The 25,630-nt window shown below is 38.8% G+C and overlaps 1 protein-coding gene across 2 annotated transcripts in view; it reads right to left on the reverse strand.

The window, feature by feature from the left end:
- Positions 1-25,630, reverse strand: part of BUB1B (BUB1 mitotic checkpoint serine/threonine kinase B) — a 67,679-nt gene that overhangs the window by 19,754 nt on the left and 22,295 nt on the right. For both annotated transcript variants that reach the window (XR_005216481.1, XM_037834320.1), the window contains exons 6-9: positions 19,769-19,938; positions 18,495-18,709; positions 18,244-18,335; positions 3,553-3,782 (exon numbers count right to left, since the gene is read on the reverse strand). Coding sequence is in view for 1 of the 2 variants with exons in the window: in XM_037834320.1 (XP_037690248.1) it covers positions 3,553-3,782; positions 18,244-18,335; positions 18,495-18,709; positions 19,769-19,938 (707 nt within the window). In the remaining variant the exon portion in view is untranslated. The remainder of the gene's footprint in view (positions 1-3,552; positions 3,783-18,243; positions 18,336-18,494; positions 18,710-19,768; positions 19,939-25,630) is intronic.

Here is a 25,630-nt window from a genome sequence, read left to right on the forward strand (position 1 = left end):
GACGGAATACACACCAAGGAGGAAGCCAGGAGAAGCATTTCATAAAGAGAGGCATCAACATGCCAAATGTTGTCAAGAGGTCAAGTAAGATCAGGACTGAGAAATGGCCACTAGGTTTGGCAAAATGGAAAGTTTCCGGTGACCATGACCAGGGCTCTTTCACTGGAACAGATGGAAAGGAAGGTTGAAAAAATAATGGACAGTGAAGAAAATATAACTGATTACAAATCTCAAGAAATTTTGCTGTGAAAGGGAGTAAAAAAAATGGGATAAAGGCTGCAGATAAGATGATAGATTTGGTGACAGTAAATGGAATTACCACTAGATTGCTTCTCTTTTCTCAATGAAGTATGAAACAATCAGCTGAGGAGGGGTAAAGAGTATAGAATATTTGAAAAGATGAGAGAAAATGAAATTAGTTGTTTGGTAGACAGAAATTAACCACTGGGGAACTGTAATAAGACTGCCAGGCATTTGAGATTTGTGGTCATGAATTCAAAGTGAGACCAAACCACAGTTGCATTTTTCTCCAAGCACATTTAAAACGCTTGGATACAGGTACAGAATAAACAAGTAGTTGGATTTAACCAGGGTTGAGGTTGTATTTAGGTGTATAAAACAGGGATAAAGGGGTTAAGGACATTTGCAGTGATTGTAATAAGAGATCATGGATTCTAAGCTGAGAAGGATGGCAGGTCATAAGCATGGTAAGGAACAGTAAACAAACAAACAAACAAGCAAACACAAAGCTATAGGGATGAATTCGAGATTTCAAAGAGGTCAAAGAATTCCAGGAGTAGAGTCCTAAAGCAAATGAGCTAGATAGAAGAGAAGGTAGTAGTCAACAAATAGATCTTTGAAATTTCTGCAATGGTACAGTTATTGGATGATAAGATCAATAATAAGACCATGGGAGGAGGTTATGAATAGGGCTGAGGAAGAAATCACTGGAGGTAATGTGGTCAAAGAATTGAGAAGTCATTGTAATGGATAGAGTAGGCGTGGAAGGAAAGACACTGACCCAGGAGCTTAATTAATGAATAATGCAGAGTGACAGGAAAGTCTCAAGTGAGAAAACTAAGGAGGGTCGGGAGGTAGGAAAAAAAAATTGGAGGACATGGGGAGGGGCAAGATGGTGGCATAGAGAGGTGTGGAATTTAGTTAGTCCCCTGGAGCAACAACCAGGAACTAGCAAATAATCCAGAACAACAGCTGGGGGACAACTGTGACTGTCCACACATCATATACCAACCTGGATTGGGTGAAATGGCCGAGATAGCAGCATAAAAACTGTAAGTAAAAACTGTAGAACTGCACTGGGAACCTCCTCCCCCCATGGCAGGCTGAGCTGCAAGACCTTGCTGTGGTAGAAAACAGCATTCCTGGAGCAAGCAGATATAGCTCAACCTAGCTCCAACTGGGGTTTTAATTAACAAATGTGGACTGCTGAATACAAGCTACAAACATAGACAAATCCCTAACAAGCAGCAAAGTACCCTGAGGTTGTTCCTAGTGGAGAGGAGGTAGGGATGACAGGGAAAAAAAAATTAATAATAATAATTAAAAAAAATACGAAGGCTTTTAGAGATGACTGACCTTACCCCAGGAAAGGGAGCCTGTACCCCAGAAAAGGGAGCCCAGAAGGGTGGGTGTGCTTTCTGACCGACAAGCAAGAGTGGGGAGCTGTGGACTGGCTCTGAGAATGGGCTTTCTTTCCCTTTTTTTCTCTCTCAACCTGAATGGCTCAGTAGAGAAAGCCTTAACCATTTTCAGTTTGCAGCACTTTGACCCAGACAGGGGTGGAGTTAACAGTGTTAGACAAAGGAGTAATTCAAATGCAGAAGATAACTCCCTAGGGGGTGTTTCTTCCCTAAGAGGACTTCAGAACTCAGACCCCAGGGCCTGGGGAGAAACAGTCAAAACAGAAACAACCTAAAGGGACCACACCTCTTTACACCAGCTGGGAGTGACAGGCTGACAGGCACCACATGCTGGGCAGGTTAGGAAAAGCACAGCGGCTAAAGGCCTCACAGGAAAGTCTGTCAATCTTCTAAGACCCTGAATGAGGGTAGTAATCAACAATAGTCTTTGAAGCCAGTTTTCAACAGCAGCAAGAACCCACTTTGTTACAGGCAGGAGGATTTTCAAGGATACAAACTATACACAGGTGGGAAGCTACAGGCTCGTGAACTAGATTCAGAGGCCAGCTTAGGATACGCGTATTAAAAAAAAATCCTCAGAAGTCAATACCTGTTTTACGTATTCAAATCCAATATAACTCCAATAGAAATAGATGCTCTTCTTCGGCTAGCTGAGAACAAAATGCATCTTCATCTTACTTTTATTTCCATTGGGTATAGGCCAGCTGTTTATCTAGGTACTGAGTTCCTTTTCCAGCCCATATTTAACTATACTTCCAGTCTATGTCTTTGCTGGGGTGGTTTCCAATTTTTAAAAGCGTCATTCAACTCCTTCCTTCCTTTCCATCCATTCCTCTCTCCTACCTAGACACACAGGTTTCTTATTCCAATATATTATTTGAGCCTAGAGTACTTTTGTCAATCTTGGTAGGTACTTGTTTACCATTACTAGTTGATGTAACAAATGGAGGCAATCCCAAACTTACTAAAAGTGTGTTTTACAAAAGTTTGCTTCCAACTAACTGGTCACTTGGAGCTCAGAAATGATTTTTTCCTCAGAAATAATTTCTCAGAAATAATTATACCTCCGAAATAATTTTCCTCAGAAATAATGATTACATTTCTCAGCTAGCCCAACAAATGTTTCATCCTTTAAGAGAGCTGAGCTACAATAGTAGGTTATTCTGAATAATCAAGAGACATTTCTTCCTTCTTTCTTGATATAGGTCCTAGCTAAAATGTCTAAATAGATAGAATTTATTTCTGCACCTTCTTTTTCAATCCTCTCCATATGCCTCACTTTCTTATTATTTGCCCCCAAGTACTCCAGGCTCCAGAAGCATCCTCCCAAAATTCCAAGTTTCTCAATTTATAGTAAAGCTTACCTTCATTTAGAAAGAAGATGATGTTTTTAACAAACAATACAAATAACTATCACCTAAGTGACTGAAATCGAGATGTGACTGAGTATGTTAACCTAAATGAGCTCCTGGAGAAACTTAAGGCAGTGTATCAAAGGCCAAGTGAAATATGTCAAGCAACATTAGGGAAAGCATCTAATGGGGGAGGCACGGCATGCACATACGTGCATGTCAGGGATCATCACTGTCTGCCTATTGCACTGGGGGATATGAAGTGTTCCTACTGTTCATAGCTTCTTCTCCTTTATTTCCTTTTTTTTTTTTTAAATAGAGAAGTTGTAGGTCCTCCTTTATACCTGAACACAGACTCAGTTTTTTCCCCCAGGGGTTTTCAAGGAAAGCAGAAAAGGGAGTTACAGTTAAAATACAGATAGAAATAGTACAAATATAGAAGCATCACAAAGGTACAAACAATGGAGCAATTTTCCTGGGACTTAATCTTCCTACAATTAAGTTACTGTCACAAACTTGAAATAGGTCAGTATACATACCTTCCCTTTGCTCTTTTAATTTCTTCCGGAAAACTTCAGCCCGGATTTCTTCAAAAGAGAACTCTCCTACTCCTGCATAAATCTTCTCCTTACAATACATCATCTTCTCTTTATTCTCCTGAGACTCTTGCTGATGGTTTTGAACTCTTTGCAGGGGATCTCCTTCTTCCTTTCCAGGCTTTCTGGTGCTTAGAATGTGGTTTATACTAGGTTCAATTTTACATGGTGTCCTAAAAGAAGCAAAATAAATATTGTTCACTATATGGGTCAAAATGAGTTATTTATTACATGTTTTGACAAAATACAGGAACAATACCAATAGCAAGACTATAAAGTGATTGATTTTAAAAAAATGACATTGGGAAAAGAGGCTAAAAATAACTTATAAGGGACATCTACAGTTATGTTGAGCACTACTTTGCTATGATGAGGAAGGAAATTAGCAAGGTTAGGATCTCAAGTAGCTTATACTCCTTATAGATGAAAATAAATCTTAATATCGCATCTTAAACTTAATACTTCACAAAATAGTGTATGAAATTCTGTTAACACCCAAAAGAACTAGCTAGGAATATTAAATTAAAGGAACTGATGATGTTAACCTCAAGGCTCTCAGGTGAGGCGGAAAATGAGAACAGTAGTATAGGTCTGCAGAGCATGAAGCATAAGATACCTCAATCAGGAAAAGGCAGATGTTCTCAACAATGGCTATAGATCAGAATCTTATGTGCCTTTTTACAACTACAGATACCAGATCCTCACCCCAGATTTACTGAATCAGAACCTTTACTGACAGGGTCCAAGCATCATATATTTAAAAAGATTCCCAAGCTTCCTCAGCCTGATAAAGGGCATCTACAAAAACCCTACAGCTAACATCATACTCAATGGTGAAAGACTAAAAGCTTTCCCTCTAAGATCAGGAACAAGACAAGGATGTCTGTTCTTGCCACTTCTATTCAACATTGTACTGGAAGTTCTAGCCAGAGCAATTAGGCAAGAAAAAGAAATAAAAGCCATCCATATTGGAAAGGAACAAGTAAAACAATGTTTATTGCAAACGACATGATCTTATATTTAGAAAATCCTAAGGATCTGCTAAAAATCTATTAGAACTAAATAAACGAGTTGACCAAAGTGACAGGATAAAAGATCAATATATAAAAATCAATTGTGTAGGCGGGGCAAGATGGCAGACTGGTGAGCTGTATGTTTTAGTTACTCCTCCAGGAAAGTAGGTAAAAAGCCAGGAACTGCGTGGACTGGACACCACAGAGCAATCTGTCTTTGGGCATACTTCATACAACACTCATGAAAACGTGGAACTGCTGAGATCAGCGAAATCTGTAAGTTTTTGCGGCCAGGGGACCCGCGCCCCTCCCTGCCAGGCTCAGTCCCGGGGGAGGAGGGGCTGTCAGCTCCAGGAAGGAGAAGGGAGAATTGCAGTGGCTGCTCTTACCGGAAACTCATTCTACTGATTCAAACTCCAACCATAGATAGACTGAGGCCAGACACCAGAGACTCTGAGAGCAGCCAGCCCAGCAGAGAGGAGACAGGCATAGAAAAAAAACAACACGAAAAACTCCAAAATAAAAGCAGAGGATTTTTGGAGTTCTGGTGAACACAGAAAGGAAAGGGCGGAGATCAGGCCTTGAGGCGCATATGCAAATCCCGAAGCAAGGCTGATCTCTCTGCCCTGGGCACCTTTCCTTAATGGCCCTGGTTGCTTTGTCTATTAGCATTTCAATAACCCATTAGATCTCTGAGGAGGGCCGTTTTTTTTTTTTTTTTTAAATCCTTTTTGCTTTTTCTAAAACAATTACTCTAAGAAGCTCAATACAGAAAGCTTCAAAGAATTGAAATTTGGGCACGTCAAGTCAAGAGCAGAACTAAGAGAGCTCTGAGACAAAAGGCAATAATCCAGTGGCTGAGAAAATTCACTAAACAACACAACTTCCCAAGAAAAGGGGGGTGTCCGCTCACAACCACCATCCTGGTGGACAGGAAACACTCCTGCCCATCGCCAGCCCCATAGCCCAGAGCTGCCCCAGACAACCCAGTGTGACGGAAGTGCTTCAAATAACAGGCACACACCACAAAACTGGGCGTGGACATTAGCCTTCCCTGCAACCTCAGCTGAATGTCCCAGAGCTGGGAAGGGGGAGCAGTGTGAATTAACAGAGCCCTATTCAGCCATCATTTGAGCAGACTGGGAGCCTCCCAACACAGCCCAGCAGCCCAGAACTGCCCTGGGGGGACGGCACTCACCTGCGACATAGCACAGTCATCCCTCAACAGAGGACCCGGGGTGCACAGCCTGGAAGAGGGGCCCACTTGCAAGTCTCAGGAGCCATACGCCAATACCAAAGACTTGTGGGTCAGTGGCAGAGACAAACTGTGGCAGGACTGAACTGAAGGATTAGACTATTGCAGTAGCTTTAAAACTCTAGGATCATCAGGGAGATTTGATTGTTAGGGCCACCCCCCCTCCCCGACTGCCCAGAAACACGCCCCACATACAGGGCAGGCAACACCAACTACACACGCAAGCTTGGGACACCAATTGGGCCCCACAAGACTCACTCCCCCACTCACCAAAAAGGCTAAGCAGGGGAGATCTGGCTTGTGGAGAACAGGTGGCTCGTGGACGCCACCTGCTGGTTAGTTAGAGAAAGTGTACTCCACGAAGCTGTAGATCTGATAAATTAGAGATAAGGACTTCAACTGGTCTACAAACCCTAAAAGAACCCTATCAAGGTCAGCAAATGCCACGAGGCCAAAAACAACAGAAAATTATAAAGCATATGAAAAAACCAGACGATATGGATAACCCAAGCCCAAGCACCCAAATCAAAAGACCAGAAGAGACACACCTAGAGCAGCTACTCAAAGAACTAAAGATGAACAATGAGACCCTAGTACGGGATATGAAGGAAATCAAGAAGACCCTAGAAGAGCATAAAGAAGACATTGCAAGACTAAATAAAAAAATGGATGATCTTATGGAAATTAAAGAAACTGTTGACCAAATTAAAAAGATTCTGGACACTCATAGTACAAGACTAGAGGAAGTTGAACAACGAATCAGTGACCTGGAAGATGACAGAATGGAAAATGAAAGCATAAAAGAAAGAATGGGGAAAAAAATTGAAAAACTCGAAATGGACCTCAGGGATATGATAGATAATATGAAACGTCCGAATATAAGACTCATTGGTGTCCCAGAAGGGGAAGAAAAGGGTAAAGCTCTAGGAAGAGTATTCAAAGAAATTGTTGGGGAAAACTTCCCAAATCTTCTAAACAACATAAATACACAAATCATAAATGCTCAGCGAACTCCAAATAGAATAAATCCAAAAAAACCCACTCCGAGACATATACTGATCACACTGTCAAACATAGAAGAGAAGGAGCAAGTTCTGAAAGCAGCAAGAGAAAAGCAATTCACCACATACAAAGGAAACAGCATAAGACTAAGTAGTGACTACTCAGCAGCCACCATGGAGGCGAGAAGGCAGTGGCACGATATATTTAAAATTCTGAGTGAGAGGAATTTCCAGCCAAGAATACTTTATCCAGCAAAGCTCTCCTTCAAATTTGAGGGAGAGCTTAAATTTTTCACAGACAAAGAAATGCTGAGAGAATTTGCTAACAAGAGACCTGCCCTACTGGAGATACTAAAGGGAGCCCTACAGACAGAGAAACAAAGACAGGACAGAGAGACTTGGAGAAAGGTTCAGTACTAAAGAGATTCGGTATGGGTACAATAAAGGATATTAATAGAGAGAGGGAAAAATATGGCAAACATAATCCAAAGGATAAGATGGCCGATTCAAGAAATGCCTTCACGGTTTTAACGTTGAATGTAAATGGATTAAACTCCCCAATTAAAAGATATAGATTCGCAGAATGGATCAAAAAAAATGAACCATCAATATGTTGCATACAAGAGACTCATCTTAGACACAGGGACACAAAGAAATTGAAAGTGAAAGGATGGAAAAAAATATTTCATGCAAGCTACAGCCAAAAGAAAGCAGGTGTAGCAATATTAATCTCAGATAAAATAGACTTCAAATGCAGGGATGTTTTGAGAGACAAAGAAGGCCACTACATACTAATAAAAGGGGCAATTCAGCAAGAAGAAATAACAATCGTAAATGTCTATGCACCCAATCAAGGTGCCACAAAATACATGAGAGAAACATTGGCAAAACTAAAGGAAGCAATTGATGTTTCCACAATAATTGTGGGAGACTTCAACACATCACTCTCTCCTATAGATAGATCAACCAGACAGAAGACCAATAAGGAAATTGAAAACCTAAACAATCTGATAAATGAATTAGATTTAACAGACATCTACAGGACATTACATCCCAAATCACCAGGATACACATACTTTTCTAGTGCTCACGGAACTTTCTCCAGAATAGATCATATGCAGGGACATAAAACAAGCCTCAATAAATTTAAAAAGATTGAAATTATTCAAAGCACATTCTCTGACCACAATGGAATACAATTAGAAGTCAATAACCATCAGAGACTTAGAAAATTCACAAATACCTGGAGGTTAAACAACACACTCCTAAACAATCAGTGGGTTAAAGAAGAAATAGCAAGAGAAATTGCTAAATATATAGAGACGAATGAAAATGAGAACACAACATACCAAAACCTATGGGATGCAGCAAAAGCAGTGCTAAGGGGGAAATTTATAGCACTAAATGCATATATTAAAAAGGAAGAAAGAGCCAAAATCAAAGAACTAATGGATCAACTGAAGAAGCTAGAAAATGAACAGCAAACCAATCCTAAACCAAGTACAAGAAAAGAAATAACAAGGATTAAAGCAGAAATAAATGACATAGAGAACAAAAAAACAATAGAAAGGATAAATATCACCAAAAGTTGGTTCTTTGAGAAGATCAACAAGATTGACAAGCCCCTAGCTAGACTGACAAAATCAAAAAGAGAGAAGACCCATATAAACAAAATAATGAATGAAAAAGGTGACATAACTGCAGATCCTGAAGAAATTAAAAAAATTATAAGAGGATATTATGAACAACTGTATGGCAACAAACTGGATAATGTAGAAGAAATGGACAATTTCCTGGAAACATATGAACAACCTAGACTGACCAGAGAAGAAATAGAAGACCTCAACCAACCCATCACAAGCAAAGAGATCCAATCAGTCATCAAAAATCTGCCCACAAATAAATGCCCAGGGCCAGATGGCTTCACAGGGGAATTCTACCAAACTTTCCAGAAAGAACTGACACCAATCTTACTCAAACTCTTTCAAAACATTGAAAAAAATGGAACACTACCTAACTCATTTTATGAAGCTAACATCAATCTAATACCAAAACCAGGCAAAGATGCTACAAAAAAGGAAAACTACCGGCCAATCTCCCTAATGAATATAGATGCAAAAATCCTCAACAAAATACTTGCAAATCGAATCCAAAGACACATTAAAAAAATCATACACCATGACCAAGTGGGGTTCATTCCAGGCATGCAAGGATGGTTCAACATAAGAAAAACAATCAATGTATTACAACACATTAAAAACTCGAAAGGGAAAAATCAATTGATCATCTCAATAGATGCTGAAAAAGCATTTGACAAAATCCAACATCCGTTTTTGATAAAAACACTTCAAAAGGTAGGAATTGAAGGAAACTTCCTCAACATGATAAAGAGCATATATGAAAAACCCACAGCCAGCATAGTACTCAATGGTGAGAGACTGAAAGCCTTCCCTCTAAGATCAGGAACAAGACAAGGATGCCCGCTGTCACCACTGTTATTCAACATTGTGCTGGAAGTGCTAGCCAGGGCAATCCGGCAAGACAAAGAAATAAAAGGCATCCAAATTGGAAAAGAAGAAGTAAAACTGTCATTGTTTGCAGATGATATGATCTTATATCTAGAAAACCCTGAGAAATCAACGATACACCTACTAGAGCTAATAAACAAATTTAGCAAAGTAGCGGGATACAAGATTAATGCACATAAGTCAGTAATGTTTCTATATGCTAGAAATGAACAAACTGAAGAGACACTCAAGAAAAAGATACCATTTTCAATAGCAACTAAAAAAATCAAGTACCTAGGAATAAACTTAACCAAAGATGTAAAAGACCTATACAAAGAAAACTACATAACTCTACTAAAAGAAATAGAAGGGGACCTTAAAAGATGGAAAAATATTCCATGTTCATGGATAGGAAGGCTAAATGTCATTAAGATGTCAATTCTACCCAAACTCATCTACAGATTCAATGCAATCCCAATCAAAATTCCAACAACCTACTTTGCAGACTTGGAAAAGCTAGTTATCAAATTTATTTGGAAAGGGAAGATGCCTCGAATTGCTAAAGACACTTTAAAAAAGAAAAACGAAGTGGGAGGACTTACACTCCCTGACTTTGAAGCTTATTATAAAGCCACAGTTGCCAAAACAGCATGGTACTGGCACAAAGATAGACATATAGATCAATGGAATCGAATTGAGAATTCAGAGATAGACCCTCAGATCTATGGCCGACTGATCTTTGATAAGGCCCCCAAAGTCACCGAACTGAGCCATAATGGTCTTTTCAACAAATGGGGCTGGGAGAGTTGGATATCCATATCCAAAAGAATGAAAGAGGACCCCTACCTCACCCCCTACACAAAAATTAACTCAAAATGGACCAAAGATCTCAATATAAAAGAAAGTACCATTAAACTCCTAGAAGATAATGTAGGAAAACATCTTCAAGACCTTGTATTAGGAGGCCACTTCCTAGACTTTACACCCAAAGCACAAGCAACAAAAGAGAAAATAGATAAATGGGAACTCCTCAAGCTTAGAAGTTTCTGCACCTCAAAGGAATTTCTCAAAAAGGTAAAGAGGCAGCCAACTCAATGGGAAAAAATTTTTGGAAACCATGTATCTGACAAAAGACTGATATCTTGCATATACAAAGAAATCCTACAACTCAATGACAATAGTACAGACAGCCCAATTATAAAATGGGCAAAAGATATGAAAAGACAGTTCTCTGAAGAGGAAATACAAATGGCCAAGAAACACATGAAAAAATGTTCAGCTTCACTAGCTATTAGAGAGATGCAAATTAAGACCACAATGAGATACCATCTAACACCGGTTAGAATGGCTGCCATTAAACAAACAGGAAACTACAAATGCTGGAGGGGATGTGGAGAAATTGGAACTCTTATTCATTGTTGGTGGGACTGTATAATGGTTCAGCCACTCTGGAAGTCAGTCTGGCAGTTCCTTAGAAAACTAGAGATAGAGCTACCATTCGATCCAGCGATTGCACTTCTCGGGATATACCCGGAAGATCGGAAAGCAGTGACACGAACAGATATCTGCACGCCAATGTTCATAGCAGCATTATTCACAATTGCCAAGAGATGGAAACAACCCAAATGTCCATCAACAGATGAGTGGATAAATAAAATGTGGTATATACACACGATGGAATACTACGCGGCAGTAAGAAGGAACGATCTGGTGAAACATATGACAACATGGATGAACCTTGAAGACATAATGCTGAGTGAAATAAGCCAGGCACAAAAAGAGAAATATTATATGCTACCACTAATGTGAACTTTGAAAAATGTAAAACAAATGGTTTATAATGTAGAATGTAGGGGAACTAGCAGTAGAGAGCAATTAAGGAAGGGGGAACAATAATCCAAGAAGAACAGATAAGCTATTTAACGTTCTGGGGATGCCCAGAAATGACTATGGTCTGTTAATTTCTGATGGATGTAGTAGGAACAAGTTCACTGAAATGTTGCTATAGTATGTAACTTTCTTGGGGTAAAGTAGGAACATGTTGGAAGTTAAGCAGTTATCTTAGGTTAGTTGTCTTTTTCTTACTCCCTTGCTATGGTCTCTTTGAAATGTTCTTTTATTGTATGTTTGTTTTCTTTTTAACTTTTTTTTTCATACAGTTGATTTGAAAAAAGAAGGGAAAGTTAAAAAAAAAAAAAAAAAGAAAAAAGACAAACAAGGAAAAAAACAAAAAACAAACAAAAAAAAATGATGTAGTGCCCCCTTGAGGAGCCTGTGGAGAATGCAGGGGTATTCGCCTACCCCACCTCCATGGTTGCTAACATGACCACAGACATAGGGGACTGGTGGTTTGATGGGTTGAGCCCTCTACCATAAGTTTTACCCTTGGGAAGACGGTTGCTGCAAAGGAGAGGCTAGGCCTCCCTGTATTTGTGCCTAAGAGTCTCCTCCTGAATGCCTCTTTGTTGCTCAGATGTGGCCCTCTCTCTCTGGCTAAGCCAACTTGAAAGGTGAAATCACTGCCCTCCCCCCTACGTGGGATCAGACACCCAGGGAAGTGAATCTCCCTGGCAACGTGGAATATGACTCCCGGGGAGGAATGTAGACCCGGCATCGTGGGATGGAGAACATCTTCTTGACCAAAAGGGGGATGTGAAAGGAAATGAAATAAGCTTCAGTGGCAGAGAGATTCCAAAACGAGCCGAGAGATCACTCTGGTGGGCACTCTTACGCACACTTTAGACAACCTTTTTTAGGTTCTAAAGAATTGGGGTAGCTGGTGGTGGATACCTGAAACTATTAAACTACAACCCAGAACCCATGAATCTCGAAGACAGTTGTATAAAAATGTAGCTTATGAGGGGTGACAGTGGGATTGGGAATGCCATAAGGACCAAACTCCACTTTGTCTAGTTTATGGATCGATGTGTAGAAAAGTAGGGGAAGCAAACAAACAGACAAAGGTACCTAGTGTTCTTTTTTACTTCAATTGCTCTTTTTCACTCTAATTATTATTCTTGTTATTTTTGTGTGTGTGCTAATGAAGGTGTCAGGGATTGATTTAGGTGATGAATGTACAACTATGTAATGGTACTGTAAACAATCGAAAGTACAATTTGTTTTGTATGACTGCGTGGTATGTGAATATATCTCAATAAAATGATGATTTAAAAAAAAAAATCAATTGTATTTCTATACACGTACAACGAACAATCTGCTAATGAAATTAGAAAACAATTCCATTTAAAATAGCACCAAAAAGAATAAAATACTTATGAATAAATTTAACAGAAGTGCCAAACTTATACCCTAAAAACCACAAAACACTGTTGAGAAAAACTGAAGAAGATCTAAATAAATGGAAAGGCATCCCATATTCATGGTTCAGAAGATTTAATACTATTAAGATAGCAATAGTCCTTAAATTGGTCTACAGGTTCAACACAATTCCTGTTAAAATCCCAGCTGCCTTTTTCTTTTCTTTCTTTCTTCTCTTTTTTTTCTTTTTATTTTACAGAAATTGACTAGCTGATCCTAAAATTCATAAGGAAATGCAAGGAACCTAGACTAGTCCAAGCAATCTTGAAAAAGAAAAACAAAGTTAGAGGACTCACACATCCTAATTATTCCAAGTTACTGCAAAGGTACCGTAATCAAGACTGTGTGATATTACATAAGAATAGACATATAGATCAATGGAACAGAATTAAAAATTCATTAACAAGCCCATACATTTGTAGTCAATTGATTTCCAACAAATGTGCCAAGATAATTCAATGGGGAAATAGTCTTTTCAACAAATGGTTCTGGGAAACCTGAATATCTACATGCAAAAGAATGTAGTTGGACCCTAATCTCACATCATATATAAAAAGGCAACTTGAAGTGGATCAAAGATCTAAACGTAAGAGCTAAAATTAAAAAACTCTTCAAAGAAAACATAGGAATAAATCTTCATGAACTTGGGTTAGGCACAAAGGACAAAGGAAAAAAACAGATAAGTTGGACTTCAACAAAATTAAGAAATTCTGTGCTTTAAAGGACACCATCAAGAAAGTGAAAGGACAACTCACTGAATGGGAGGAAATATTTGCAAATCATGTATCTGTTAAGGGACTTGCATCTAGAATATAAAAAATAACCCAACTGAAAAGGAGGCAAAGGATTAGAACAGACATATCTCTGAAGATATACAAATGACCAATAAATTCATGAAAAGATACATTAGTTATTAGGGAAATGCAAATCAAAACCACAATGAGATACCACTTCAAACCTCCTCAGTGGCTATAACAAAAAAGATAAAATCAAGTGTTAAGAAGGATGTGGAGAAATTGGAAATCCCGTAGATTACTGGTGTAAAATGGTACAGCCTCTTTGGAAAAGTTTTGCAGTTCCTCAAAATGTTAAATGTAAGATCATCATATGACCCAGCAATTCTCCATCTAGATATATGCCCAAGAGAAATGAAAATATAAGGCTACGAAAAACATGTATGCAAACATTGATAGCTGCATTATTCATAATACCAAAAAGTGCAAACAACCCAAAAAGTCCAATAACTGATGAATGGATAATAAATAAAATGTGGTATATTCATACAATGGAGTATTACTTGGCAATAGAAAGAAATGAAGAGGGAGTGCTTGCAAAAATAAGTTTAAAAGAAAACAAAACAAAAAGTAAGGTAATGTATGAATAGAACTTATATTGCCTGGCACATTTTAAGTCCCAAGGGCTCAATGAATAGTAAATACTGTATTACTGTTGTTATGGTAATTATCATCCTCATCGGACTAGGCCCAGTAAACTGGGTTATAATCACAGTTCTGTACCAATTAGGCAAACAACTCTGGGCAAGCCATTTAACCTTTCAGTACTTTGGTCTCCTGATCTATGTAACAATGTCCAAATTTCCCTCCAGGACAAACAGGGCTTGCGCAGACCATGGGAGGCAGATCTGAGCACTCCGGAATGCCCTGGATGAGGGGAGGGGGGCATTTTATACCTTCAAAGGATAAGATAGAAGGAACTGGGGTGGTTAAGAGGATGCTCAAGTAGATACAGGGATTTCATAAATTAAGGGGGAATGAAGTACTGATACATCTACAATATGGATAAACCTTAGAAACATGCTAAGTGAAAACAGCCAGTTACAAAAGACCATATATTGTAGGTTTCTATTTATATTTATATTAAATGTCCAGAATAGGTAAATCCATAGACAGAAAATAGATTAACAGTTGCCTAGTGCTAGGGTGATAGTGGTAGAGAATGGGGTATGACCATTAATTAGTACAGGGTTCTCTTTGGGGTAATAAAAATACTCTAAAATGGACTGTGGTGATGATTATATGATTCCAAGAATATACTCAAAATCAAGGAATTGTACACTTTAAATGGGTGGATTGTATGGTAAATAAATTATATCTCAATAAAAAACTTCCCAGGTTATTCTAAATGCACAGCTAGGGCTATAAACCACTGGTATAGAAGAATAGGGATATAGGACAAATAAGAAATAAGAAAAAGACTTCCCAGAAAGGATAACATCTGAGCAGAGTCCTAAAGGAGGAATAAGAATTAGTTAGGTGGAGGAAGAGGGATAAGGTAGCCACAGGGCTATTTCAGACAAGTTCAGGAACTTGCAAACAGTCTAGTGTGACCACACAGTACGGAGAAAACTGTCCCTACATATTGGCAGAGGCTAAATCCTGAAGGATTTTATAGTTAGTGCTAAGGAGTTGGCTTTTATCCCAAAGGCTAGGGGGATCTAGCAAGGAATTCTGAGCAGGGAAATGACACGAGCAGATTTGCATTTTAGAACTGTAACAGTTTGGGATATGGATGGGGAGGGTTAAGACTGTAAGCAGAAAGATTAGTTAGGTTGCAGTAATTCTAGCAAAGAATGACAGAGACACAGAAGCCATAAAGAAGATTGTTAAATTTTTACATTAATTAAAAATACATTTATAATAGTTACTGCTATGCAAGGTCAAAAAACAAATGACAAACTAGTAGGGGAAAATATTTGCAACTTATAGAACTAATTTTCTTAATCTATGAAGACAACCCACATATCACTAAGAAAACATAATCTAAAGAAAAATGCTACAGAGAGGTCAAACAAGACACCCTTGAAAAAGAGTTTAAATAAAATAAAAATAAAGTTCAACATTTTCTATACCATATTTATATAATCCATAATGATTTGAATCTACAAAGTAATTTGAAACATTAGAAAAATTAAACATCCATAAATGTGTGCCCATCAGTTACTTCTAATAATTCTTGGTGAAAGGCTACATGATTTGCTTAAAAATAGCTCTTATCAGAAATAATTTTTGCTCAAAATATTATATATTTTCGCACTTCCATAGTACCTACCATTAAGCGGAGTTGTAGATTAGTTACAAGGAAACTCTGCACTGTGACACAGAATTCAGTCTAGTACTAGAACTCAGCAATGGTATATGTATCAGACTAAATCTACAGGGGGGCCTGATTATCTAACCATCACCTACCACCCTACTTTTTCTTACACATAGAAATGCTAATGATTAGGAAGAAGGGGAAAAAGACATCCAAAAGGAATGAGCAGGATGAGAAGGAAAACTACCAAAATTTCTAATTACTGTCAAGAACAAAGGCAGAAACCTCAGTATGGGGTGTATACTTGGAAGAACTGAGACCAGGGACATGAATGGACATTTACACACCAGAATAGATGGTGGCAGTATTCACTATTTGCAATGGATGGAGGTGGCCTAAGAGTACACTGACTGATGAACAGAATGGTAAACAGTGGCGTATGCATATAATAGAATATTGAGCGGCTACAAGAAGGAATGAACTAGGTGAATGGATCTTCAATACAGCATTTTGAGTGACGTATGCCAGAAATGAGAGGACAAACATTATAATGCCTCACTAATATGGACTAACTATAATGTGTAAACTCTGAGAACTGAATCTTAGAGCACAGCTTATCAGGGGAATGCTTATTGTAATGGTCCCTAGATTGCAAGCTCTTATAGCAGTCACATCTATCCCTGAGTTGTAATGGTTATCTCTAAATCCTGAGATGCTGAGCTCCTTGTGTATAACCTGGTCAGTCTTTGGGACTTTGGGCATCTGTGTGAAACCTGTAACTCAGAGCTAGAACTTGGCAGCTATGAATGTCAATATTAACCCATACAGCAACAGGTGAAAGAGCTGAAAAAGAATTCAAACTTCAATTAGGGATATGAATGAAGAGGATCTGGTTGGGACTAAGGCAAATCAGGCCCAAGGGTAAAGGATGATACTGACTGGGTTTTAAAACTATGATTTTTGTGCGAGACCAAGGGAGATGTTTATTTGGTGCTGGATCTATATTTTCTGTAGCACACTAGACAATTTAACTTGTACGATCAGTTTGAAAATCATAGTTGCATGGAGTGCTGAATGGGAAGTGGGATTTGGTGAGTTTGTCCAGGCTGGAGTGAAATCCTGATACATCCCAGAGTGATATGGGCAGAGAGTGAAAGAGTATTTGCGGGGTCCTACGAGGAACTGGGGAGAAATGTGGAAATGTTGGACTTCCCCACCTGGGTTATTGCTGATTTTCCCACAAACATTGAGGACTGCCAATTTAGTGGGCAAAGCCCTCGATCTGGGGGCTTTCACTTGTGAGGCTAGTTGCTGCAAGGGAGAGGCTAAGCCCACTTATAATTGTGCCTAGGAGTCCCCCCCCAGGGACCCTCTTTGTTGCTCATATGTGGCCCCTTCTTTCTCTAAGCCCACTTGGCAGGTGAACTCACTGCCCTCCCCCCCACCGGCATGCGATGTGACTCCTGGAGATGAGCCTGGATCCAGCACTGTGGGATTGAGAGGATCTTCTTGACCAAAATGGGGAAGAGAGATGAAACAAAATAATGTTCCAGTGGCTGAGATTTCAAATGGAGTGGAGAGGTCACTCTGGAGGGTATTCTTATGTGCTATATAGATATCACTTTTTAGGTTTTAGTGTATTGGAATGGCTAGAGGGAAATACCTGAGGCTATCAAACTGCAACCCAGTGACCCTGATTCTTAAAGACATATAATTATGTAGCTTGCAGTGTGACTGTGTGACTGTGAAAACCTTGTGGCTTGCGCTGCCTTTATCCCATGTATGGACAGAAGAGTGGAAAAATGGAGACAAAAATTAGATGAAGAATAGTGTGGGATGGAGGGGATGGAAAGTTTTGGGTGTTCTTTTTTGCTTTTATTTTTATTTTGGAGTAAGGAAAAGGTTCAAAACTTGATTCTGGTGATGAATGCACAAATGTATGACGGTGCTGTGAATAATTTTATACCATGGATGACTGCAGGGTATGTGAATATATCCCAATAAAACTATATTAAAAAACAGTAAATGAACAATAGGGGGAGGAGAGGAATGGGATGTTTTGGATGTTCTTTTCAATTTTAATTTTAATTTTCTTTTTTGGAGTAATGAAAATTTTCAAAGTTTGATTGTGGTAACGAAGCCACAATATATGACGATACTGTGAACTGTACACTTTGAATGACTGTATGTTATGTGATATCTCAATAAAATTTCATTAAAAAAGAACAAAAGCAGAGCATCTCACTAAAATTAGTCTTTAACTAAAGCATTGTAGATATAAACCTAACTAATAAGTTTATTCCTTAATAAATTACCAAATGGTCTTTTATCCCTAACATACTCAAAGGAATACAGACATAAAAGAAACATGAAACTTTGGTTACTTTCATCCCCATAAAAAAGAAAATACCTTTGGAGACTAAGATAGGTGTTTATGCCCACTCATAATAATTCCCTTTTCAAAATTATCTTGAATTCAAACTCACATAACTGGCTGCTGCACAGTCTCTTCCACATATGGAGTAAAACTAGGAAGCATAGGGAGTGCAGCTGTCACAGAAGCTGTATTACCACGAGGCTGGCAATGAAAAAGAAAACTAAAATCACCATGGTTTTACATTCTAATACAACATATGCAGACTATGCCTAAATATTCAAGAGGAATTAAAAGAGATGCTAAGAATACTCTCCCAAATCTGAAGTCTTAGGCATGCTGACAAGATCTAAGAGTTCTTACCCTGTATTCCAGAGGCCTGCCTGTGTTCCAAGGACCTGCTTTCAGCTCATTCTCTTTAGCCCTAGGCACAGGGGGTGCTATCCAGGGCTGGACTGCAGGCTTAAACAATTCTGTTCTAGAAGACTCATCAGCATTTTCATCAAAAACGGTAATTCTAGAATTACTAATCATCTGTAGAGGAACTGGATTTTGGAGTCCTCTGTTCTGGCTTGGAGCTAGAAAAAAATATTAAAACTTCATATAAAACCTTTATCAACTTAGATGCCAGATAATGTACCCTATTCTTCCCCAAATCAAGGAGATCACTTCTACTACTATAGAATCAAAGAGATTTAAAAAAACAATAATTAAAAAAACTTCACAGAGTAACTTTTATCCATTCTGTATTTGTTACTTATACTCTCCCTCTCCTTCCTCCCCTCCCCCATCCCTCTGTCTCTCCAATCTCTTATTCATAGACTTCCAAAAAGAAATTCTACATCCTTCCAGTTACAATTCTAACACTGTAGTCTTAACACAAACTAACCTAACCTAAATCTTCACCCTTTCATTTCAAATTTTCTTTCAGTGAAGATGGAAGGCAGCTGAGATATACCCAATCTAAAGAACACAAATCAATCCATTTATTAGGGGTGTTTTTTTGTTGTGGGGCAGGTTATTGCTTATATCAAATATCATCATGATCTGTATAAAATATCCTTTAGAATTATATGCCCTCTCTGCCTTGGTTCTAGAATCTCCAAGCAACATTCTGACTAATAAATTTAGTTTTCAGATAAACTGATATCAGGAAAAGAATAGGAGACAAAAAACATTCTGGTTTGTATGTCTAATTGCTATAAATTTAGTTAATAAAAGCTTATTGTTGATTATCTCCGGATATACCAAGAGTCTAATCTCTGGCGTGAAAAGGCTGAAAACGAGATTCTTCATCATGTTAATACCTTTCTCTGAGGCTTTGGTAGGCCTAAACTTTCCTCTGACAATACCAGCCATATTATTGCAAATCTTCTTTCAACTAACAACCCTTAAACTCAGAAAAATCCTGATGGCTTCCTGAACATCAGGCTTTTTCTTTAATTAAGACAAAATTGCTGATACCTTTTGGTTTTATTGCACACTGTGATCCCAGCTCTCATTAGACTTCCTTTTGTTTGTTACCCAGCATGCAGAAAACTACATTGTCCACATATATATTCATGTATTATCTCCTTGCATAATTTGTCTACCACCCAAGCCATAGAATTTTCCACAAAAACATTTAACAAAATTACCCTTGAGAGCACCTCCTATGCGGCTGATTGGAGCTCTTGCTGTCTTTTTCCCTTTGCTTTTTAGATCAGCCAGTGTGCTTCGCTGTGGTACAGAAGATCCAAAAACTTCCTCCTCTTCTTCTTTCTCAAGTGCCAACAGAGTTTGTCGAGATACTCGAGCTTGGAATTGTCTGAAGTAAGAGAATGGATAACTAACTTTTGGTGACTTTTGAATGGACCAGATTTTAAATTTCTAATTTGTTAATATAAACAAATAGGAGAAGAGTAAGAAAGGGAAGAAGTACAGAATTGCCCTTAAAGATTCTCTCAGGAATAAAGAGAAGCACTTTGAGATCAGAGAAGGTTTTAGCTAGAATGATTCAGTTCTCCCTTTATATGTCCCAGTTTGACTTAATAACCAATTAAAAATACTCAGAAGATCATCATTAGGGTGACTAAGGACTGAGGTTATAAAGTTTATAAAATTTATTGAGGACAGATATCTCCCCCATCAACGTTTTATTATAAAACTTTTAAAACTTGCAGAATAGTTGAAAGAGTTCACCTAATATCCATTTATCCCTCACTTACATGCACCAATTATTAACATCCTGCCATGTCTATTTTATTACCGTCTGCATGACTCTCTCTCCATATACACACGACACACTGTTTTTTGCTTAACCATGTGAAATGAGGTTGCATACATGACATTTTACTTTGGCAAAGCTGGCAGAAGTAGGAAGACTGAAATACTGCATTCTCTGCTACTGCCATACTTGTAAGTATTATCAGAAGGATAAAAAGATGGAATAAATTGCAGTTGCTGGAGTAACCTCACTACAGCCTTTCCTTAACTGATTAGAATTTAAATTCTGTGGCAAAATGAAAATAGAAGCAACTAACTAAGGACACTGACAAGTAAACAAAAGCAGGTGGACTGTGGAGAAGAGTCCAAATTTGAAGAAGCAACCTGCACAGGGTTGAATTTCCTGTTTCTTGTTTTTTTGTTTTTTCTCTCACAGCTTTGAACTGCTGCAGTGGTGGTGTGGGAAGCTAAAACTCTTAGAAAAAGCCGATTCTTTCTGGCCAAAGGACTGGAAAAAGGGATTCTGAGGGCCAAAAAGTATAGGAGGAACACTACATAGGAATGAACTGAAGAAGGGGCTCTCCTAATTGTGTGTGTGAATTGGCACAAGTGCTAGGCTCACTCATGAGCTGTGCATGTACCCAGATCACACAAAGCAGCATACAATACGCTTGATATAAACCACTGCCCAAGTTCCAGGCAAAGGGAAAGACAGAGGTTCTCAACAGAGAAATAGAAACTATAAAAAACAATCAAGTGGAAAATTTAGTTTAGAAAATATATATATGAAATAAAAAGCTCACTGGATGGACTCAATTACAGAACAGAGATGACAGAGGCAAGAGTGAGTGAACTTGAAGACAGGTCAATAAAAACTGGCAAATCTATAAAGGGCCCAACAATTTTGGAAAAGGAGAATAATGTTGGAGGACTCATACTTCCCAATTTGAAAACTTAAAGCTACAGTAATCAAAAGAGGTTTATACTGGCATAAGGAAAGACAAGTAGGCCACCAAGATAGAATTGCAGTTCAAAAATAAATCCACACCTCTATGGCCAACTGAATTTTGACAAGACTGCCAAATCCACTCAATGGGAAAAGAATAATCTCTTCAACAAATAGTGCTGGGAAAACTGGAATCCATATGCAAAAGAGTTAAGGAGGACCCCTATCTCACACCATTACTCAAAAATTAACTCAAAATGGATCAAAGAACTACTTATAAGAGATAAAACCATAAAACTTTTCGTATCTCCAAAGTCTGAGATGCTGATCCCTTTGTGTCTAACCTGATCGGTCTCTGGAACATTGGGTATCTGTGTGACACCTGAAACTCAGAGTTAGAGTTTGGCTGATATGACTATCAGTATTAGCACATACAGCAACTGTTAAAAAAAAAAAAAGGTGAAAAAAAGCCCAGACTTCAATTGGCAATATAAATGAAGCAGATCTGGTTAAGACTAGGGCAAATCAGGCCAAAGGGTCAAGGTTGACACTGTGTTTTAAAACTTCAACTTCCATGTGAGACCAAGGGAAGAGATGTTTATTTGGTACAAGATCTATATTTTCTAAACAATATAACTTCTACAGTCAGTTTGTTCAAACACTACAATTACATGGAACATTGAATAGGAAGTGAGATATGGTAGGTTTGTATAGGTTAGAGTGAAATAGCGACACATCCCAAAGTAATTTGGGCAGAGAATAAAAGTATACATGCAGGGTTCCCTGAAGAGCTGGGGGAAAAAGCAGAAATGTTGGACTTCCTCACCTGGATTGTTGCTGATGTTCTCATAAACACTGAGGACTGACGGTTTGGTATGCTGAGCCCTGTATCTTGGGGCTTGCCCTTGTGAAGCTCCTTAACCACAAAGGAGAGGCTAAACCTGCTTATAATTGTGCATAAGAGTCTCCCCCTAAGTGTCTCTTTGTTGCTCAGTTGTGGCCCTCTCTCTCTAGCTGAGCCAACTCAGCAGGTGAACTCACTGCCCTCCCCACTATAGAACCTGACTCCCAGGGGTGTAAATCTCCCTGCCAACACAGGATATGACTCCTGAGGATCAATCTGGACCCGGCATTGTGGGATTGAGAACCTCTTCTTGACCAAAAGCGAGATACGAAATGAAACGTAATAAAGTTTCAGTGGTTGAGAGATTTCAAATGGAGTCAAGAGGTCACTCTGGTGGACATTCTTGTGCACTACATGGATAACACTTTATAGGTTTTAATGTACTGGAATAGCTAAAAGTAAATACCTGAAACTATTAGACTCCAGCCCAGTAGCCTTGACTCTTGAAGACGATTGTGGAACAATGTAGCTTACAAGGGGTGACAGTGAGATTGTGAAGACCTTGTGGATAGCACTCCCTTTATCCAGTGTATGGATGGAGGAGTAGAAAAATGGGGCCAAAAACTGAATGAAAAATAGGGTGGGATGGGGGGGGATGATTTGGGTGTTTTTATACTTTTACATTTTATTCTTATTCTGATTCTTTCTGGTGTAAGGGAAATGTTCGAAAATAGATTGTGGTGATGGATGCATAACTATATGATGGTGCTATGAACAACTGATTGTACACCATGGATGACTGTATGGTATGTGAATCTCTCAATAAAATGGAATTTAATTAAAAAAAAAAACAAAAAAAAAACAAACTTAGAAAATCTCCAAGACCTTGTGTTAGGGAATGGAGTCTCAGACTGTATACCAAAAACATGAGCAACAACAGAAAAAACAGATAAATGTGACTCATCAAAATTAAAAACTTTTGTGCAAAGGGCATTATTAAGAAAGTAAAAAGACATTTTCTTCCTAGAGAATGGAAGAAAATATTTGGAAACCATATTTCTGATAAGGCTTTAATATCCAGACTACATAAACTATTTCTAAAACTCAAGTAAAAAAGACAAACAACCCAATTAAAAAAGGACTAAGGACTTCAATAGACATTTCTCCAAAGAAGATATACAAATGGTCAAAAAGCACATGAGAAGATGCTCAACATCATTAGCCACCAGGGAAATGCAAATTAAAACCACAATGAGGACATCCAGTGGAACAAGATGGTGGCCTAAGATGCTCTAGGGTGCCATTCCTCCATAGAATCTTTGAACAACTAGCAGAAACTAGCAGAGTCATCGTCCACAAAACTCCAGAAAACAGTTAAATGGTTGCAGTACCAGAGGGAATGCTGAATCAGGAAAATGTAGCTTGAGAAACAATAGAAGTTTGTGCTGTCTTTGCAAGCCCCTCTCTCCCAATCTCCAGCACATGTGGAGCCAGTCTGTGTTCCCAATGTGGGTCTGTAGTCTTTTCACAATGGGTCCTGTTCCAGAGGGTGCACAGGAACCTCTATGCACATACTGGCATGCCTGTATGTCAGCGTCAATCAAATGAAAGACTGAACCAGGAAACTTGTCTTAGACTTGCCCTCCCAGAACTTGCCCTGCAGGTAGCAGCAGCTTGGAGATAGCTAAAACAGTATAAAGAAACAATTAACACCAATGTTCATAGCAGCATTGTTCATAATTGCCAAGAGATGGAAACAATCCAAGTATTCCTCAACAGAATAGTGGATAAACAAAATGTGGTATATACATATGATGGAATACTATGCAGCACTAAGAAGCAACAAGGTCCTGAAACATATGGCAACATGGATGAACCCTGAAGATATAATTCTGAGTGAAATAATGCAGACACAAAAGGAGAGATATTGTATGTTACCACTTCTATGAACTCTCCAAACAATGTAAAAATCAATGTCGTATAATGTAAGAATATTGGGGACCTAGTAATAGATTGTAGTTAATGAGGGAGAATGATAATCTAATATGCTCAGATATGTTAATGATGGTGAATTCACAGATGTGACAATGGATAGGGGTGACAACTTTTTGTTAATGGAATTATAAGTATCAGAGCTGTACTGAAGGTGAATAGGAATGAAAGGGGTTGTTTAAAGGCATGTTTCCCACAGATCAGCACCACAAATAAAGATATGAGCTTGCATGATATACCTGTAAGTTATGACACTAGCACAGAGAGGTGACAACAGAAGGGTGTATGGGAAAAATCTACACATTGCTTACTAGGGACTACAATTAATAGGAAAACCATACTGGTATTACATAAATACTAGGGACAAATAATTAAGGGCTGACAAGAGCTACGAGATGTTTTGGGTCATAAGAATTGTTTAAAATGGAGTGATGGGTATTACACAACTAAGTGATGATAATGTGAGATATGGATGGATTATAGTGGATATAACATATGCTATGTGAACTTAGGAACCCCCTATTTTATAAGTCCTTGATATTGAGGCTTGCTCTGGTGAAACTTATAGCTGTAAAGAGGAGGCTAAGCCCACCTGTAATTATGCCTAGGACCACCTCCAGAGAACCTCTTTTGTTGGTCAAATGTGGACTCTAAGCCTAACTCTGCAAATAAATTAATCACCCTCCCCCCCGAAGTGGGACAGGACCCCCAATATGAATGAGCCTTCCTGGCAACATGGGACATGGATTCCTGGAATAAGCCTGATCCTGGCATTGAGGGATTGAGAATGCCTTTTTGACCAAAAGGGGGAAAAGAAAGGCAACAAAATAAGGTTTTAGTGGCTAAGAGAATTCAAATAGAGTCAAAAGGTTGTCCTGAATGTCTTAGGGAGGGGAAGAAGATGGTGGCATAGAGAGGAGTGGGAGTTAGTTAGTCCCCCAGAACAACTAATAAACAACCAGGAACAACTAGTAAATAATCTGGAATTAATGGTGGGGGATAACCGTGACTGTCCACATGTTGTACACCAATTTAGATTGGGAGGAATACCCAAGATCACAGCATAAAATCTGTAAGTAAAAACTGCAGACTTGAGCCAGGAGCCCCCTCCCTCTATGGCAGCCCGAACTGCAAAACCTTCCTGTGGAAGAAAGCAGCATTCCTGGAGCGAGCAAATATAGCTCAGTCCAGCCCCAACTTGGGTTTTAATTAACAAGCGTGGACTGTTCAATATAAGGTATGAACCCACAACAAGCAGACAGAAGCTTTTGGTGACGACTGATCTTGGCGAGCCAGAGGACCTCTCTGGGAAGGAGGGGGAGCCCAGAGGACCAGGTGCTATCTCTGGCTAATGGGTGAAACTGAGGGCAGCTGTGGACTGACCCTGAAGTGGGGAGGCTTTCTGTCCCTTTTTTGGCTCAGTGGAGAAAGCCTCAGCCATTTTCAGTTCCCAGTGCTCTGACCCAGGCAAGGGTGGAGATAGCAGAGTCAGAGAGACTATTCAAAAGCAGA

This window comes from Choloepus didactylus, chromosome 4 (genome assembly GCF_015220235.1).
Source record: "Choloepus didactylus isolate mChoDid1 chromosome 4, mChoDid1.pri, whole genome shotgun sequence".
NCBI lineage: Eukaryota > Metazoa > Chordata > Mammalia > Pilosa > Megalonychidae > Choloepus > Choloepus didactylus.